Source organism: Rissa tridactyla, chromosome 3, assembly GCF_028500815.1.
Source record: "Rissa tridactyla isolate bRisTri1 chromosome 3, bRisTri1.patW.cur.20221130, whole genome shotgun sequence".
Classification (NCBI taxonomy): domain Eukaryota; kingdom Metazoa; phylum Chordata; class Aves; order Charadriiformes; family Laridae; genus Rissa; species Rissa tridactyla.
In genome coordinates this window covers 72,214,641-72,231,767 of record NC_071468.1, presented here as the reverse complement: position 1 = coordinate 72,231,767, position 17,127 = coordinate 72,214,641, and the positions used below count along the sequence as shown (strand labels likewise).

Sequence of the window (17,127 nt, the reverse complement as noted above, 5' to 3'; positions counted from 1 at the left end):
GTGCTCCCTCTCACCATCCCTTGCAATGCACAGCTGGCTGCATGCAGGAGGAATGCGCCCACAGTGCCATCACCAGGATCACGTTTTTCCTTTACAGCCATCCTATACGGCATGGAAGGGGGCTGCGATGGTGGGGGGAATGGTCTCATTTTCTCACTCACTAGGCTTCTGCTGTTCAGGAGCAGCCTCTGGATTTAAAAGGGATATGTCCAAAGGAAGAAAGCTGTTTTAGAACCAAATAGGAAAACAGTCTGTGCTTTTTGACCTATTTCAGACACCCCAAAGAACATGCTTGCATGTGATCACTTCAAGAAACTCTTTCTCTCTGCCTCCCACAGAAGTCCTGACACTAAACATGCAGAGTTTTGGTTTGGGTTTTTTTAAGATAGCTAATGACATATTCCAGAAGTCTACACTGTTTAATGTCTCCTGATGCATCTGCATCATTGCTTTACCTTGCTGACCTAATGGTGATTCTGCACAACAGAAAGCCATTATGAAAATAAACAATCTATATGAAAAAGAGCTTTTCAAAGCCAATTGAACCCACTCCCATAAACGTCCAAAAAGAGGGCAACATGATAGTAGAGATGGACTCAGTAAAAGTCTCAACAGTAAGTCATGTGTACCCAATTCAAAGTGTCAGACAGAAGATCCCATCCCTATCATTGAGGAAAGGTAATTACACAAGCTCCAATAAGAAACATAACCCAGAAAATAAGACCCTATAGACCTCATTAGTCCAAGTCAATATTTAAAAATTCCTTTACTAGTTTCATTATTTGAAACTGACCTTCAGAGCAAGTCCTGAAGAATCACCAATTGCCATGCACCCTGTTCTATGCTCCCCATCTCCTTTTCAACAGCTCTCTGTAAATGAACGATCTGTCACACAGCAAACTGCCTATCCTAAATGAACCAAGCCTAAGAGGGGGAGAAGATACACAGGAGTCCCCACACTGCTCAGCCAGTTTTACCCTGCTGCTCTATCTCAAACCTGCCAATCCACAGCTACTGCCCATCTGCCCAAAATACAGAGCAGGGTGAGGGAAGCAAGCAAAAATTTCTTATAGGTATTGGTGCTGCTAAATTGTACATTACCATCTGACTATAAGCATTCCTAACTGGGTCAGAAAAATCTATGTTTCATAGGATTTAACAGCAGAGAAAGAAAAGTAGTGTCATCCTACCTGGCTATAATTTCCAACAACATAGCAAATAAAATACATCCACAATCCCAAACGAATCCCAGAAGGAGCCTTGTTTATACAAACAGTTGACTGCATCCTTGAATTTGGCCAGTTAAATATACCAACATAGTGCTGTGTTCCCAGCCTAGGCACTTAAAGTGGATCAGTTAACAACTAAGTATATGAAGTGCAGGAAGTAGATTATTTATTAAAAGACAACAGTTGTTGAAATTTCACTCGACAAAAACATGTATCTTTTTCTGTGTATTACAGAATGCTGTCAGCTACTGCTGGCAGGAAGGCACCTAGTTAATTCTGGATCATTACCACTTCTAATTTCAGTGGTATGCACAGACCTCACATGATCTACGTACACAAAATAATAACACCACGGTCTTTATATTTGGTTCCTAAAATACCTCTAACATGCTTGAATGTAAAAAGTATTATTTTAAGTGACAGCTATGATACTGTTATTTTACCTAGATGCTGAAATGAAAAGCAAGAGCAAAAGACTTAACTTGGTTTCACAGCCTATATGTGCTTACTTAAGGATACCGATTTTTCTACTCCACACTATGACTTTGACATAGATTGTGGCCAGAAGTGAATCACCCGTGACAGCCAGTGCAAATTTATACAGCCAAAGAATTCTGAAGGGGAAGTCTCACTACCGCACTATCAAAACTGACAACCATGTAAAGCTCAATCTAGTCATCACAGATATAACCAGGCTGTACAATAATATTTCATGCCACGATGGCACTGAAGCCTGCCTGAAGCTCTTTCAAGGAGAGTCAGCATTTCAGCCCAAAAACACTGTGGAAGTTATTTGGTTCACCCTCACCATCAACAACTTTGCCCAAAACCCTACTACTTATCCTGGAACATCATACAGTAGTATTTTGAAAGACATCAACCCACCTTCAACCAGGTTCTGACACACCTGCTCATATAGTTCCCTGACATTTCTGAACTTAACCCGGTTGCAATTCCCCCCACTCATTCGTAACAAATCCTTCAAGGATTCGCAGCCTCTTTTGTGCTCTCTCCCTGTCCCATAAGCCAAGTAACCACACATCTCTTCAAAAGGGAAAGTCTACAGAAAAACCCACAGTCTCTCTGTGAGCTGGTTGCTGTATTGTAGAAATAAACTTACTTCAGTTGCAAGACGTTTATGTTTACTTATTATAGCTGCAAGATCATCATTGCTGAAAGATTAAAGAAAAATCTCACTTCAGTGCATGTTTTGTGCATGACAATTCTTTGCCAACAGTTTGGTTTTTTTTTTTTTTTTTTTTTTTTTTTTTTTACAGCTGAAGGGAGGGGAACTTAAAACACAAAAAAAAACCCTTTCCAAAAAGTAGACACAAGAGCAGGTGTCATACTTTAACATACTTATAGATAAAAAAAAAAGCTCTTAGTCTTATAATGGTGCAACAGGAGCTTCCTTCAATTAAAGGTGAAGCAAAAGATAAGCTGGATTCAATCCAATATCCTGACACAATAAATATATACTCTTGAAAATAATGTTAAAAAAACTGGCATCCCAACCCTGACACCTAGACAAATATTTGCTAGGTGCGCTACATCTCTATGATCCTTCTGCAAAAGAAATTACAACCTTTATTAATACAAACCTCCAAAACAAGTTCCACTTCTACAATACATCATCTTGTCTTCCGAGATGAGCAGTACTCTGGTACAAGAGGGTTTCTAATGCTTTCAGGGAAGATGGCCAGATGACAGTTTCAGGACCCTTTTCACAAACACTCTGGAGGTGGTGGAAGCCCACCGCTCTACCAGCTGGCCATGAACTGAGGTACCAGAAGGTCCTAGTCCCTCCCCTCACATGAATGCAACTGAGAGTAGGTGGATGATACAGCTTAATCTGAGTGCAAAAAGGAACAGGGCAAAGTGGGATGAAATGACAACCCTAACTACCGAATTTTTACATTTCAGTTTCTCAAAAGCACTTTACAATGTCAGATAGCTAAAGTATGATTCATCCTGAGGACTCACATCCTTTCTCAGTGTGCTTTCTTGACAGAGCCTGTGAGCTATTTACCTAAGTCCTCCTAGTTTTTCAGTTGGAAACTGATTAGAGTAATCCTAAATTATGAAGAAAGACAAAAATGCACAGATAGAGAGGGAAGCAGGAAAAGAAAAGCAGGAATCCAACAGTTTAAGCAGAATATTGAGAGAGAGAGACCTTTTTACTGGCATTTTTACTTGTACAGCCTGATAACACACTGCCTGGCATACAAAGGCCCATGCCTGTCCTCTATACTATTCATGTGCAAAAGAATTCTCTTACTAGAGAGAGAGAAAAACATCATAAAGGAGAAAGAGAGAGAAACCCAAAGAAGAAAACTCTCAAAATACAATCCTCACAGTAAACATACACCTAACAGGCAGTATCAATGCCCAACTAGAGTCGTATTTTAAGGAATATAAACTTGTGCTCCAATTTCTTAAGAGAGAGAGATTTTAAGTAGATTGTGTCACCAAACCTCCAGCTTCTTTTGCCTCTGAAATTCCTTAATAGAGTTAAACCATTTTGGTTTTGTTTTTTTCCCCATAGAAATGGCTAAATATACACTCTCCCATCATAGATAATTACAGCTATAAAACCTTTGTCTTCTATGCAAAACAGTATTTCAGTGTGAACTTTCACCAGTTACAATTTTTTATGACCGTACAAAAGTGTATGGCACTGTCCAACAAGAAGTTACATGGTTTCTTATGCAGGGAAGTATGCAATCTAGAAGAAGGAATGGAAGCTAGGAAGAATAAATACATTAACTTGACAAATGAGCTTTAGAGAATCTTGCTATGGCAGTTAAAGACATAATCACGTAACTCACTCTCTTTCAACCCCCTGCACCAGGGTCCATAGAAAGTAAGAGGTGTCCAGCTCTGACTTTCCATCAAAGAGTCCAGCTGGCCAGCTTATGCCGCTGGCTAAAATGGGTTTGAGCTGAGAATGCTGTTTGACATTAGAGCTAACTGGATCTCGTGGTCAGCTGCTACGGAAAGGCTGGTCACCTTTCCCAGACACATATTCGCTGTTGCTTCCCCAGCACAAGCCCTGCCACTCCAGACCCTGCAGACAGTGGTTCAGGAACAAACTGTCCCCACTTACAAAAAAGGTTATCTGCTAATTTGATTTCCTAAACTGGCTCAGCAAGTGGTCAGACTAGAAGCAGTGCCAAGGAAGGAGTGGGCATGTAAAGGCAAACTTCTGATGCCTAGCAGCAACTACTAGTAACGAGATTTATCCCTGCTGCGAAATTGCACATTAAGGCAGATTCTAAACTGGAGCGAGATAGGCATAAATCTCTGCTGGCTTCACTGTGGAGGACAAAATCTGTTCAACTAGCAGAAAGTCATGTTCAACACAGCATTCTGCTAGCTAAAAAGGTAGCAAAATCCTTAGACTGACACAGTATGTACTAACGGACTTGGTCTCCCCGATTTCTAGTCTAGAAAGTACGTAAAAAAAGAACTCAAACACACTTTATAATTTTTATACAGATGGCGTTTAGCTGTAGTTATTTAATATCAACCCAATGATGAAATTCCTACACTTGTCAGGCAAGAAAGAGGTTTGCTTTTATTTCATCACTGACAGGAGCAAGAACAGGAATTCAGTCCAGTTGTTGATGGCACTCCTGTGAGTTTTCCGCTTCCAGATAGAGTATTTGCATAAAACAGAACTTCAAAATACAAACTGCAGATGTTTCTTATTTAATGTTTGGCACACAGACTACATATATTACCTCATGCCTGCTATGCTGGCTTGCCTCTTTGTCTTCGGACTCAATGCACTATTCACCCCACAGAAACACAAAACTATATTCTTAGTTTCCATTCACTTCCACATAGTAACTGCAGAGGAGAAGGCTACCTTTTAAACTTGGAAAGTTTATCATTTAGAATACAAAGAGGGGAATGTCTAAGAAAATAAACACATTAAGTTAAGCTTAAAGTTAATATAAACTTCGAACAGCGAGCCCTCAGGACATGCAGACAGCTCCTAGAGTCTGTTAAAAAGCTGTGCACTTGTAGGTGACCAGCCGAATCCTTCTCCTACCAAAAAAAGAGCTAGTGATCACAGATTATCATCTGTGTTTCAGCCCTTCTTGCAGCTTAGCTTTATTGGCATTCAAAACTATGATCGGGTAAGTTTTTCTCCAAATTCTTTGTCGTTCTAACATTTTTCTTACGGGATTAGCTTTGCCCTCCCTTTTTCTGTTTAAGGAGTTAATTCAATCTCCTCTATGCATGGGGAAAAGCGAAGTAATCACAGCTGCTAGAATGAGTCAAAAAATACTAAATGGTTTTAAGCAGTTCCCACACTTACCAAAGTGGATCAAATAAAGGAGTCTAGCAGTCTTACTTTTTTCAAACATGAGCATAATTTATCTCCTCCTTGTAATCAGATATCAGATCTAAAGATACCCTTGACACTATACTAAATGGTGAAGACAGAGACCAAAAAAAAAAGTTTCACTGAAACACTTTGCTCAAGTGTAACGACAGAATTTTTTCCATCATTTTTCAAAATATTTTTCATATATTTTAATATGGACGTACCAGAGATCAGAGCCTCCAGACTACAGTTTTAGCCCATGCTAACAGAAGTATGCACATCACGTGAGTTCCCACATTGTTACATTTGGGTTAAAAGGATGAAATTCTGGCTTCACTTCAGTCCTTAGGAAATTTTCCTTACAAACTTTCAGTACTCACGTCACAAGGCACAACTTTTCCCTAAGCTCAGCTTCTCAACTTCCACTCACACCTATTCAATATAAGCAAGGACAGTACCCTGGAATTTAGAAAGAAAGAGCAGTAGTTAAAAAAGTAAATCCTTCATACTGTACATCCTCAACCCTACCTAGGATACTTCCAGTCAAAACCAGTACCTCTTGTGTTTCCATCTTCCCAACTACAATCACTTCTGATGTAAAATTTTACATTACAATAATTCTACCAACCACACAAATGCCCTTGTTCAATCAGTTTGGTATTTCAGATAATGAAGTAAACAGAAAGAGATTAAGATCACAACTGCTAGCTTAATTTTCCATAGTCTCTAGCAAAAGTGATAAAGTTTTAAGTAAAGGTATTTTCAATGCCTTTTAGTGCCTCTAGCTGCGTCACTATACTCCCACTTTGTTTTCTTATTATGCTGAGAAACATCATGCCTTTGATCAATGCTAGTCACTGAACTTTTATACAAAGCATTAATTCTCAACTGTAAGAACATCCCCAAAGGTTTAGAATTTCCAAAAGGTTTAAATAGCTTTGCTGTAGAGTAGGCATTCAAGAGAGAAGATACCATCTTTTAGAGAAATCCAGACTTTTAAAAAGTCTTATTTATTCTGAAACATTTGAAAAAGTTGCAGCTTTCCACAGCCTCTGCAAACTATGCTACAAAAGGAGTAAAGCAGACATTAAAAACATAAGGATACCTTATAAGGAATGTCAGATCTGACTCCAGGACGATTCAAGAATGTTTCTTGTCTGAATATGACACCACCGGTCTCTTAACATATTAGGAAGTTGAGAGTTTGAAAAGCATCATTTGCTTTTCCACTTGCATTTGCTAAGTCTACTTTAGGTATTTTAATCAATAAAGAGGCAGCAGGACTTTTCCTTGACACAACTTGCACTGCCCTTCTTCAGCAAGACTGAGATAGTCTCCTACTACCTCTCCAGTCATTATCCGTTATCCTTGACCCATTTCACCCTGTACATAAGTCCACTAACTGGTGGAAGCTCCACTGTCCAGTGGAATTAATGTCACTTTTTCCTGATCCTCTATCTTAATCTTCCTTGGCCTTCACAGTAAGTCTGAGGATTAACTATATACTTCCTGATGTCATCAGCAGTGGCATAGCAAGACTGCGCTCTGAGATTTTTCCACTAGTCATCAGTTGACTGAAGAGCCAGCCTATTTGACCCCAGGTATTCCGCACCCGCCTGACACCAGCATAGATGCTTCCTGCAGCCATGTCTCACTCTGGCATCAGGCAATTGTAAATCCCCCCTTCGATATTTATTTAACCTTAGTATTCTCCTGGTCCAGCTCCCTGAATTAGCCTGACATAAGTTTGAACAAGTGCTAGAGAAGGCACATAGGAAGCAGCAAGGATACATGAGCAGAGGTATCCAGAAGAGCGGGAGCAACTACTCACTAGATTATCTTAGCTGTAAAATGGCATTGTGCCCTGCAATTGACCCACATACACCCCTTCAGGCAAAAAGGAGGAGAGTACCTGTCACATCTTTCCACATTTCAGGGACCATCATACCTTGAAAGAAAAAAAAGCAAAAGAAATCTCAACATTTGCCTTTCTTATATTTGTGTTAATGCCTCCTTTTACAGAGGGGCCATTTGATTCTCAAAAACCAGCAAAGATCCCTGGTGAATGAGGACAGAAAGATGTGGTGCCACTTACGGCATGGCTGGCCGCGGAGAAATAGGTCACTTGAGCGTAGCTGTGCAATCAATCGCATGTTCAAGCCCAGGCAACCAAGCCAGACACTGCAGATAACGGTGCCCGGGGAAAGCTGACAGCCTCAGGGATGATTCCACGGGGGTCAGCAGTTCCAGGGCACACGAAGGATGATCGGTCAGGACTAAGACAAACCTAGGCGTACTTGTGAGCGTATTTACACAAGTTATTCTCTGCTGCGAGTTCTCCTCTTCTCCAGCCATCTGCCTCTGATTCTCTGCAGCCGGCCTGCAGTCTCCCACGTGCCACATTTAGAACCTCCTCAACCAGCCCTAGACGGCAAGAAACTCCCATGTGGGAGCCTAAGACAGAAAGCAGAATCTTCTCACACTTCAGTACACCTTCCCACACCTTCCCCCGGCGTTGGCAGGAACGAACTTAAGGACTATATATAGTATTATTGCAGGTCTACCAGAAGAAATACTCAAATCATAAAGGCTTCCTCCTTCAGAAAATGTACGAGGTGCCGGTGCCCAGGCGCTGGCAGCTGAGGGGCTGCAGGGCGGCCCCTGTGAGGAGCGGCCGGGGCTGCCCCGAGCCGGACACAGCCGGTTCCAGCCGGCTCCAACCCCGCCACCGCAGGGCATGGCTCAGCCCCCCAGACAAGATGGCGGCGCCTCAGGGAAAGCCTGTCTAAGGAAAGGCAAAACACTGCCCGGGAGCGATGAGTGAGGGGAAAAAAGTGTGAAAAATAGCCCTGTGAGCCCAGAGATGACAGCAGGAGGGGAGCAGGAGGAGCAGCAGCAGCTCTGGGCACCTGAGGAGAAATTCCCTGCCAGTCCCGGGAGAGACCAGGCTGCAGCAGGCAGCGTGAGGAGGAAGGTGCATGGGGAAGAGCTGCCACGGACTGACCCCATGGTCAAGTCTCTTTTGCCCCTGATGGCAACGGGTAAGCAATCTCCCTGTCCTCCATCCTATTTTCTCTCTCCTCTCGCTGAGGAGTGAGCGAGCGGCTGGGTGGGCACCTGTCAGCCAGCCAAGGTCAGCCCGCCAGAGAAGTCAGTAAGAAAGGCTCTTTTTTGAATCACATAGCAAACACACTGAACACGTTTTAAAGGTAATTACAACCGCAATGAGACTATTTTATTGTCAGTGTATAATTTCAAGACACATTTGGACATCTGAGAGACTACTAACAACTACAACGAAGTCAGCATTTTTTCAGCAAAAAAAAAACAAAAACCAGCACGGGAATTGACAATTAGTTTAACTCCCCAACTATTAAACCACAGGCAAGTTATATGATAAAAACAAGGACCCAAAGAGTACAGAAGGCAGAATAGCTGATACTGAACAAGTGCAGTACTATCCGTCTTTTCCTTAACTAACCTGCCTACAATAAACAGGCTTTGCTTCCAACAATGGCAGTTGATCACCTCTGGCTACAACCTCAAGTCATGAAAGAGCTATTTGATTTAGGAGGCTTTCAGCTATTCTTACCAACGTGCACTGGTACTGTATTTGGCAACTTTTCCATGTTTTGAGATGCACGGGTTCTTTAACAGGTATTAAATGCCTGGCTAAAATCTTAGCATAAATAATTTCCAACTGTAACAAGCAATATTTGGTGGACATAAATCCTAGGTGTTCTTTGGAGAAGCTACCGGTGCTCTCACCCTAACTAGCACTTCCTTCACCACCATCCCCTAGTGCAGATGTGATGGCTCAGGCTGCTTTTTACTGCATACTTACTCTGCACAAACTGTTTAAATTCATGCATTCTTCTCAAAAACCATTAAACTAATTACTACATTTAATGAAAGTTTTAAAAGCACAGAATTAGTGAAACCACCAGTCTATATTCAGTCAGTAAACGCTGAACATACAGTTAACATACGAGAGATAAGAACAATTGCTAACCCCCAAGACCAATATAATACATCCTTACATCTATCACTCTTTTCTTGCAGCTAAGCAGTTAAGACATTCATGTTTTGTACACGTTACGAGAGTGGATACTACATCCATAAAACTGAACCGCCTGGAGGAAGGGGAAAAAAAAAAGCCATTGTTTTTGAAGGGAAGTAACTCCTGTTCACCACCACTCAAACACAGAATGTCATTTCACGTCATTGTGATCTGTGAAAGATAGCAAATGCCATTCTAGCAGCCAGTCTTGCAGCTGGAACATTAAATTTTTAAGCTCAGGTAATCAATCTTTACAATGCATTATATGGTTATAAGTGTATATATATACATACTTATAACCGGTAAACAATTTGAAGCCTACCCTTGGTAACACTAACTCATCATTTATTGCCTCGCGTAGCCTGCAAAGACAAACTGGCCTTCTCAAGATGTCCCAAGAGCTGTCACACCCCCAGCTACAGACCTCCAATGGAACACTGGTAAAACTTGTTACAGAAACGAAACCACTGGATTTCTGTCCCCACTCCACCCCAAAGGATGAAAAAGAGTGTTGTTGTCCCCATCCTCCCCACCCTGAACCTGCCTGTGAACTCCATGGGTACCCCAAGGAGGCAGCACCCCACAGGTCTTAACCTTACTGCTGCTGACACTTTGATTGTGACACCATGAAACAATCCGACAGAACCACCTGCGTCACGCTCACTGCCAACAAGGGTTAAGTACAAGAACAGGGGCAACTTGTGGGATTTGCCTTATGAACAAATCATATTGCCAGGGCTCTAGGAGCAGAGGGATGCAGGCTACTATTTTTAAGGAGTGCCAATCACATCCTTTTGAGCACTTTACTTCTAGTTTTCACCACTTTGTACTTTTGCGAACTAAACAGTTATTACCGGCCAAATTTCAGTAGTGGTCAAGTATTGGCAATATTGGACAGTGGAGAGAAGCTTGACTAGACATGGTACGGTTTACTGAAAGTAATAAGTACTTGTTATTTCATTTTAAAGTGTGTTTGCTTCACTTTTCACAGGCGTCTGTTGGACACACATAGCCTGAGTGACTTCACTGCATGCCCCAGAGGAACAACACATCTAGATGAACATTTTCGTAGTCTTAGAAGTTATTAACCAACTGTGCATTTCAAATGATGGTCTAGATGAATAAGCAAATGGCTTGAAACCCTGCATGTCCTTCACTGCAGTTATTTAAATTCCTGCAGCATAGTGGGTAACCGCTGTCTTTATAGAGGTATAAACTATGCTGCAAGGTTTTCATAAAGTTAAATGTGTACAAGACAACCGAACAACTGTAAGTCAATCATATACATTCCAAAAATAGCAACTTAATTTTTCAGGACAGGTACTGAGACTCTGAGAAGCTAAATTTATTTTGCATGAGCAGCAAACTTTGTCGTTAAATCCACTGGTTAAACAAGAAGCACATTTTTTTTTTTCAGAGAATGTACTCCTATTGAACTGAAAAGAGTGAATAAAACTGAAGGCCACAAATTAAATACTGCCCAAGAAGTGTCCTTGCCTGTTCCATTTTAAAAACAAATCAGAATTAATTTGCATATGTTACTGAAAATCTGATAATTCCCACGTGTAAATAGTTATAGAATTCTTCAGTGGGCATCTAGTTTTGTAAGAGAATTTTAAGATTTTCAAACAAAGTAGGACTTCTAGATACTCATATCCATAGATAACTAAAATACTACCAGCAAACTAGAATGCTTTTCAGTAATAAACACAGCTTAGCAAGAATATGAAGTCATCAACTGTTATGCTCCCACACCAACATTTAAAAGACAGTCAAAATCCATAGCAGGTAATTGCCATTAAAGAATTAAACACATTTTGGCAAAAGATTTCCTTCAGCTTGAAAAATAAATGCTTAAACTTCTGCTTCCTAGTAGGATGCTACTGTTCTGTGATAAAGTGCTTCTCCCATGGACAGCTTCCTTCTCAAAAAAACCCAAAAATCTAACCTGGCAATAATATAATAGCACAGGATCTTAGTAGCCAGCATCCGTTCATTAAAATGCCTGAATGGAGCTAATTAACTTCTTCTTCAGAAAGATTAAGAACCCTGCAAAATAGCTTCTCGACTCTTTCAAAGTTAAAGCTGATGAAGGAAGGGACTACTATGCTGGAAGTTGTAATGCAGAGATCATATCTCAAGGTTAAACCTTTATCTACTTGCTTTCCAATTAACCGCCACCTTCTGTTAGTCTATCTTATCTCAAGTTAGAGAATTTTCTACAAGTTTTGCCGGCCTTACACTTCTACCGCTTATCAATAAATATACATTTCAAACTTCGTATTGACCCTAAGTATTCAAAGGAAAGAGGGAATGGGGGAGGAATGAAAAGCCATACACAAAATTACTTCTCAAGTCTTAGAGAATTCTGACAAACAAGCGAAAGTAAAACATTCATCCAATAACTGACTGATGAGAACTGCTGACAAATTCACCACAGTGCTAAAACACTTCATTTGACCCCAAACAAAACGGATAGCACAGTAATGAATGGCGCAACACAAAGTTTTCTGAACCAAATGCAAAATTAACATCAACAATCTTTGTAGCGGTCTGAAATTAGTGCCAGTGCACCCTTGTGATAAAACCTTATAATATTCCTGCCCCAAACACAAATAATCAAGAATTGAAACACCCTGAATTCCCGCAGTTGCCATCAAATTAACTGAAATCTCTGCACCTAGCAGAGTCCAGAATACCCTGTATCTTTGCAAGCTGTAGCACAAAGATACTGTAACTCCATTCTTCTGCAGGAAGCGTTGAAACACAACCAAACACACAACACAAAACAAAAACCTCACAACACTTCATCAAGGCAAACGTGTTATACATAGAAATTAATAACTTAATAATAGTACAGAAAAAAGGAACAATGTCTTCTTTCACACTATAGGGACTGAACATTAGGCTGCTTGTAGAGACTGAGGCAGCTGCCGAGAAGGTCTTAGCAGCTCTTGTATTTGCAAGAAAAACCCTGTCAGTAGAAAGCAAAACAATCCTGCCATTTAAATACGTCAACTAACTGTATACATATTATGTAGTCACATTTTGCAATCCCAAAATTAAAACATGAATCCAAATTTCTGAAGGGAAAAAAAAAATAATAAAAATTACTCCCGATAGTTAAAAAATTATTCCAACACTCGTAATGGCAGAGCCAAACCACAGACTGCCACAGTGATCGATTACTTCAATAAATCAAAATATCACAAAACATTTGCAGGAGCTCTGCCAGAGTCGAGCAGGTGATAGAGTCGGTAACATTTCCAAAATCCCCAAAAGGGCACCCCCAAGGAGTGCGTACCTAAGTCTTACCTGCCCAAAAGCAGCGCTCTGCAATCAATTCACCTATTTCCCTCTGCCAGGTTTTGACAGCTTTTACGGGTGAAAGTTATCCCATCGCCCCCAGATAGGATGTGTCCATCCCCCCCAGCAACAGCTCAACTCCCAGGGCACAACTTCAACGTATCCCTGGCCAGCCTGGAGGAACTAGGCTGTAATTAACCCAGAGACAGAAAAGTGGTGCAAAAAAAATTAAAAAAAAAAAATTTAAAAAAAAATAAAAATAGGACTTGACCGATTTATTGCAGTCTAAATTTAAAATGACAAGCATCAAGCGAAGGGCGCTTCCAGCCTCTGCCTGGGGGTGTGCTAACACAACCGGAGGAGTTAAAAAAAAAAAAGCCCAAAAGAAGGAAAGGTATTATGTAGGTTAAGCTCAGCTTTTATCATCCGCTGCGAGGTCCAGCTCACTAAACACGGAAACCCCCCGGACGGACGGCCCGACGCCGCCGACGCCTCCTCGGTCCCGGTAGGGGCCAAGGCGGCGGCGGCGGCGTCGGGCCGGCCCCGGAGACCTCTCCGGGAGGCCCCGCCGCCACGTCCCCCCTCCGGGCTTCGTGAAGCCGCTTCCTCAGACGTTTCTGTGGGGAGCCGGGGAGGAACCGGGACAGGGGAGAGGCCCTGCCCGCCCCACAGCGACGGGGCCCTTGTGCCTTCCCCCCCACACACACACACACACAAACCCCGCTCCCTACCCTATCCCTTCCATTCGCTTCCCGCCGGGTCACGGCTCCTTACCCGCCTTGTAGCCGCGGAAGCCGAGCTGGGGGTGCAGCCCGCCCCACATGGTGCCGGGCCGTGTCTTAGGGTGGGGGGGTACCCGCCGCTCTCCGGCAGCGGCCGCGCGGAGCTACGCGCTCTCCGGCGGGCGGCCGCGGCCCGGATGGCCGGGAGAGGCGGCCGGGGGGAGGTTTAGCGGGGAGCTGCCGCCGCGGCGGCGGAGGGGGCTGCTGCCTGCCCCAGGGGCGCCGCAGCCATGGTGCCGGGCCGCAACCGCGGAGAGCGGTGGGACCTCGCCGCCCCCTCGCCGGAGACAAAACTTGCTCTATTGCGCTGCTGCCGCCGCCGCCGCCGCCGCCTGCCTCTCCGGAGCGGGGCGGGGACAGGGGCGGGAGCCCCGCAGATGCTGCCGCCGCTCGGGGAAGAACCGCTTGCATAACCCGGCCCACGGGGAGGGGGCGCGGGGCGAGCGGCCGCGGGGGGCTGTTCGTCCGGCCCGCAGGCCGCGGCACCGCTACCGGCGGCGGGTCGCCCCCCTCGGTCCCCGCCGAGGGGGTTTGGGCGCTGCCGTTAGCCCCGGGCTCGTGAATTGACTCGTCCGCCCGCCGCCGAGGTTGTCCGGCGGGGGTGAGCCCCCGGCCGAACCCGCGGTTCCTGCCCGCCTAACTGGGGATGGGGGAAGGGGCCGGTTAGCAACGGCGTGTAACCGTCATCAGGGAAAACAGCTAATTGAAAGCACTTAATTGGGTATAAAGATAATTGGTACATAAAAGTGAAACGCTCACTCCAGGATTACAGCATTTGAAATACCGAAGGCCGGTACGTGCTGAGTTTATAATAAAAATCACAATTTCCCAGTACTTTTTTGTTTTAGTAAGGAAACGAAGTGGAAAGAAAGAAGAATCGTAACGTTCACTTGAATGATCAGTTCCACCAAAAGATCCTTGGTATCACCATAAAGTTTAAGCCACAGGACTGGAAACAAAATGCTCCCGTCAGCAAGAATTCAAACCCAGCAAGAGGCTTCCCCCCCTTCTCCCAGCCCCCAGCTGCTGTGAGTCTGCTCCAAACACTTCGATAATTCTAAGAGATAATTCTGCAATAGCAGCCTCCGTGTTACTGCTGTTTGCAGCTGCAGTGGTCCCTGCTGTAAGCTGCCTTCTGAACAAGCGTACCCTGACTCCATCAGCATTGTCAGGCGAAGACAAAGAGAAGGAAAAAATATTTGGACGGCTTCTAACTGCAGCGTAACCATCCCAAAATTACAAAAACCGCCTCCACCAAGATAGAAAAGCACAGCTTTAGGCAGCATTGCAGAGTGTGGTGGACCTGACAGCTTAGGGAGGTGAGGTAAAACTGGAGCAGCTCCGTGTTCATGTGGAAGCGTTCACAACCAATAAATAAAACCTGTGTTCAGACACTTCCTGCTGACCTGATGCATTTTTAATTTAGTAGCTGATGATCACAGAATAGCTTTTATCTCTTTGGAAAGTTATATGTTATATTTCAGCACAAGTCATATTTTATTTACGCCTAGCTAATGTACTCAGTAAAAGAGAGGCCTCAGAAGTACTGGAATGAGCACGGAGAAATGCTGCATATTATTATTTCTTTCTCTTTCTCATCCATACAAAGTCCTTACGTACTCACTGAAGACCTGATATGACGTGCATTCCTCACCGGCTCATTTTAACTATGGAGCTGTTTTGTAGGTAGAGCGGTAGAAACACAGGCTTCAAAAAGTTACTAAATAATGAATGAAAAACCCAAATACTGAAACTCTTGGAGATCCTGTCAAAACCTTCAGACTGTTGCTAAAGGTCCTCTGAACGATATAGAAGGTTGGGAGCATTTTCAACCCCAAATACTGGCTTACAGTAGAAGACCAATGCAAGAAAATAAATTATTGTTAATAACACCTCAGTGAAGTTGTCCAGCCTTTCAACCCCAAAGCCAACTTCAACACTGAAGAATGCTATGAGAGCATGGTAGGTAAACATGAATATAAGAAAGAAGAAAAGCTAAAGTATCTGGCAAAACACTCAAGACCAAGAAACACGTAAACAGCTTAGTTCAAGACCTCTTTAAAGGACTTGTCTGCGTGTAACTTTTGTTGCATAAACATGTGCTTAGCATATTTACAGGAGGATGCAGTGAGCTGTGAGGAAGCTGAATATCAAGAAGGGGAAGGCATCTAGCAGTAGGCGAGGAGGAAAATTATCTCATCACTGCCGAGTTCTGTGAGTTTGTGATGCTGCCCTGTAATCCAGCTGCAAGAATCCAGAGGCATATGACGACCCCAGAAAGCTGCATGCCTGGAAAAAGTGTCGTGATAACAGTTCTTCCATCTCCTAATAAATGCCCCTGCCGTGTTTTTGTGTAGCTTGGGATTGCCATTCATGGAGGCTTCACAGTTTCCTGTGTATCTCCTGTCTACATGTGAACAATACCACAGAGGCAAAAAACAAACAAAAAGGCCAAGATGGGGGTGGCAGAACACAAGGGGGTAGGTCTGGCTGAATCACCTCCAACAGCAGCTCCATGTCTTCCAAGGTGTCCCTGCTGGCGCATCTGTGCTTTCACAGTGCTACTGCTCACAGCAGAAAGAAAAAATGAAAAAAAAAATGCTTAAATTTAAGCAGGCAGATAACAGAACCTGAGACATGTTCATCCTTTTGATTGGATTTTAAGTTATTTTTATAGAAACTGAATGTAATTAGTGAAGCTTTTTCACTAGAAATAACCTTAGTGTATCTGTCTGGAAATCGGGCCAAACTGAAGCCAGTAGTTTTAGTCCATAAATAAATTTAGCTCGTTAATGCTTTATTCACTATCCAGCAATGTTTTACATCTCCAGTCTGCTTGTGTACACAGTTCTAGACCAGGAGCAGTATTTGTTTTAGATTTCCAAAAACCTCTTGAAAAAGTGTGCTACCTGGCTTGGACCTCCTGCAGGGATGGGTTTGTGCTATTTAATGCTGCTGAAGCAAACCCCTACTTTCGCGTGGATCTCAACATGGCAATGCAGCAGGCCCTGAGGACATCCCAAGGCCCCCGTCTTAACAAGTCTCTGTTGTCCCACCTATGAGCTGGTGGGTAGTACTGGCTCCAGTCCATTCCACGTGCATTTGTCCCTCGGCACCTACCGGAGCCTAACTACACTAAGGTGACTTGCATTAGCTGATCACCTCTTACATCTCTTGGGGTGATAAGAGAGCACGGCAATCTGTGTTCTGGCACTGCCCCACTCAAGAGGGGTCTAAAGATCTCGACACTCGTAGAAAACAGCAGTGTGGTACAAGGGAAAGCTCATGTAACCTTACGTGTGAATCAATGGTAATTGGAAACAGCCTGCATCCCTGGATAATTACTGTGAAATGTGATGCTCCAGACAACAAATGGACTCAAGTTCTTATTGTCTGTAAAGCCTTCTCCCCACC

The 17,127-nt window shown here is 43.3% G+C and overlaps 1 protein-coding gene across 3 annotated transcripts in view; it reads right to left on the bottom strand.

Annotated features, from left to right (window-relative positions):
• CEP85L (centrosomal protein 85 like) overlaps nucleotides 1–17,127 on the bottom strand; it is a 152,940-nt gene that overhangs the window by 103,725 nt on the left and 32,088 nt on the right. The window contains exon 1 of one of the 3 annotated variants that reach the window (XM_054194335.1): nucleotides 13,706–14,037. The exons of the other annotated variants lie outside the window; for them this stretch is intronic. Coding sequence (XP_054050310.1) covers nucleotides 13,706–13,754 — 49 coding nt within the window. The 5' untranslated portion in view covers nucleotides 13,755–14,037. Of the gene's footprint in view, nucleotides 1–13,705; nucleotides 14,038–17,127 lie in introns of those variants that run through there. 3 annotated transcript variants of the gene reach the window in all.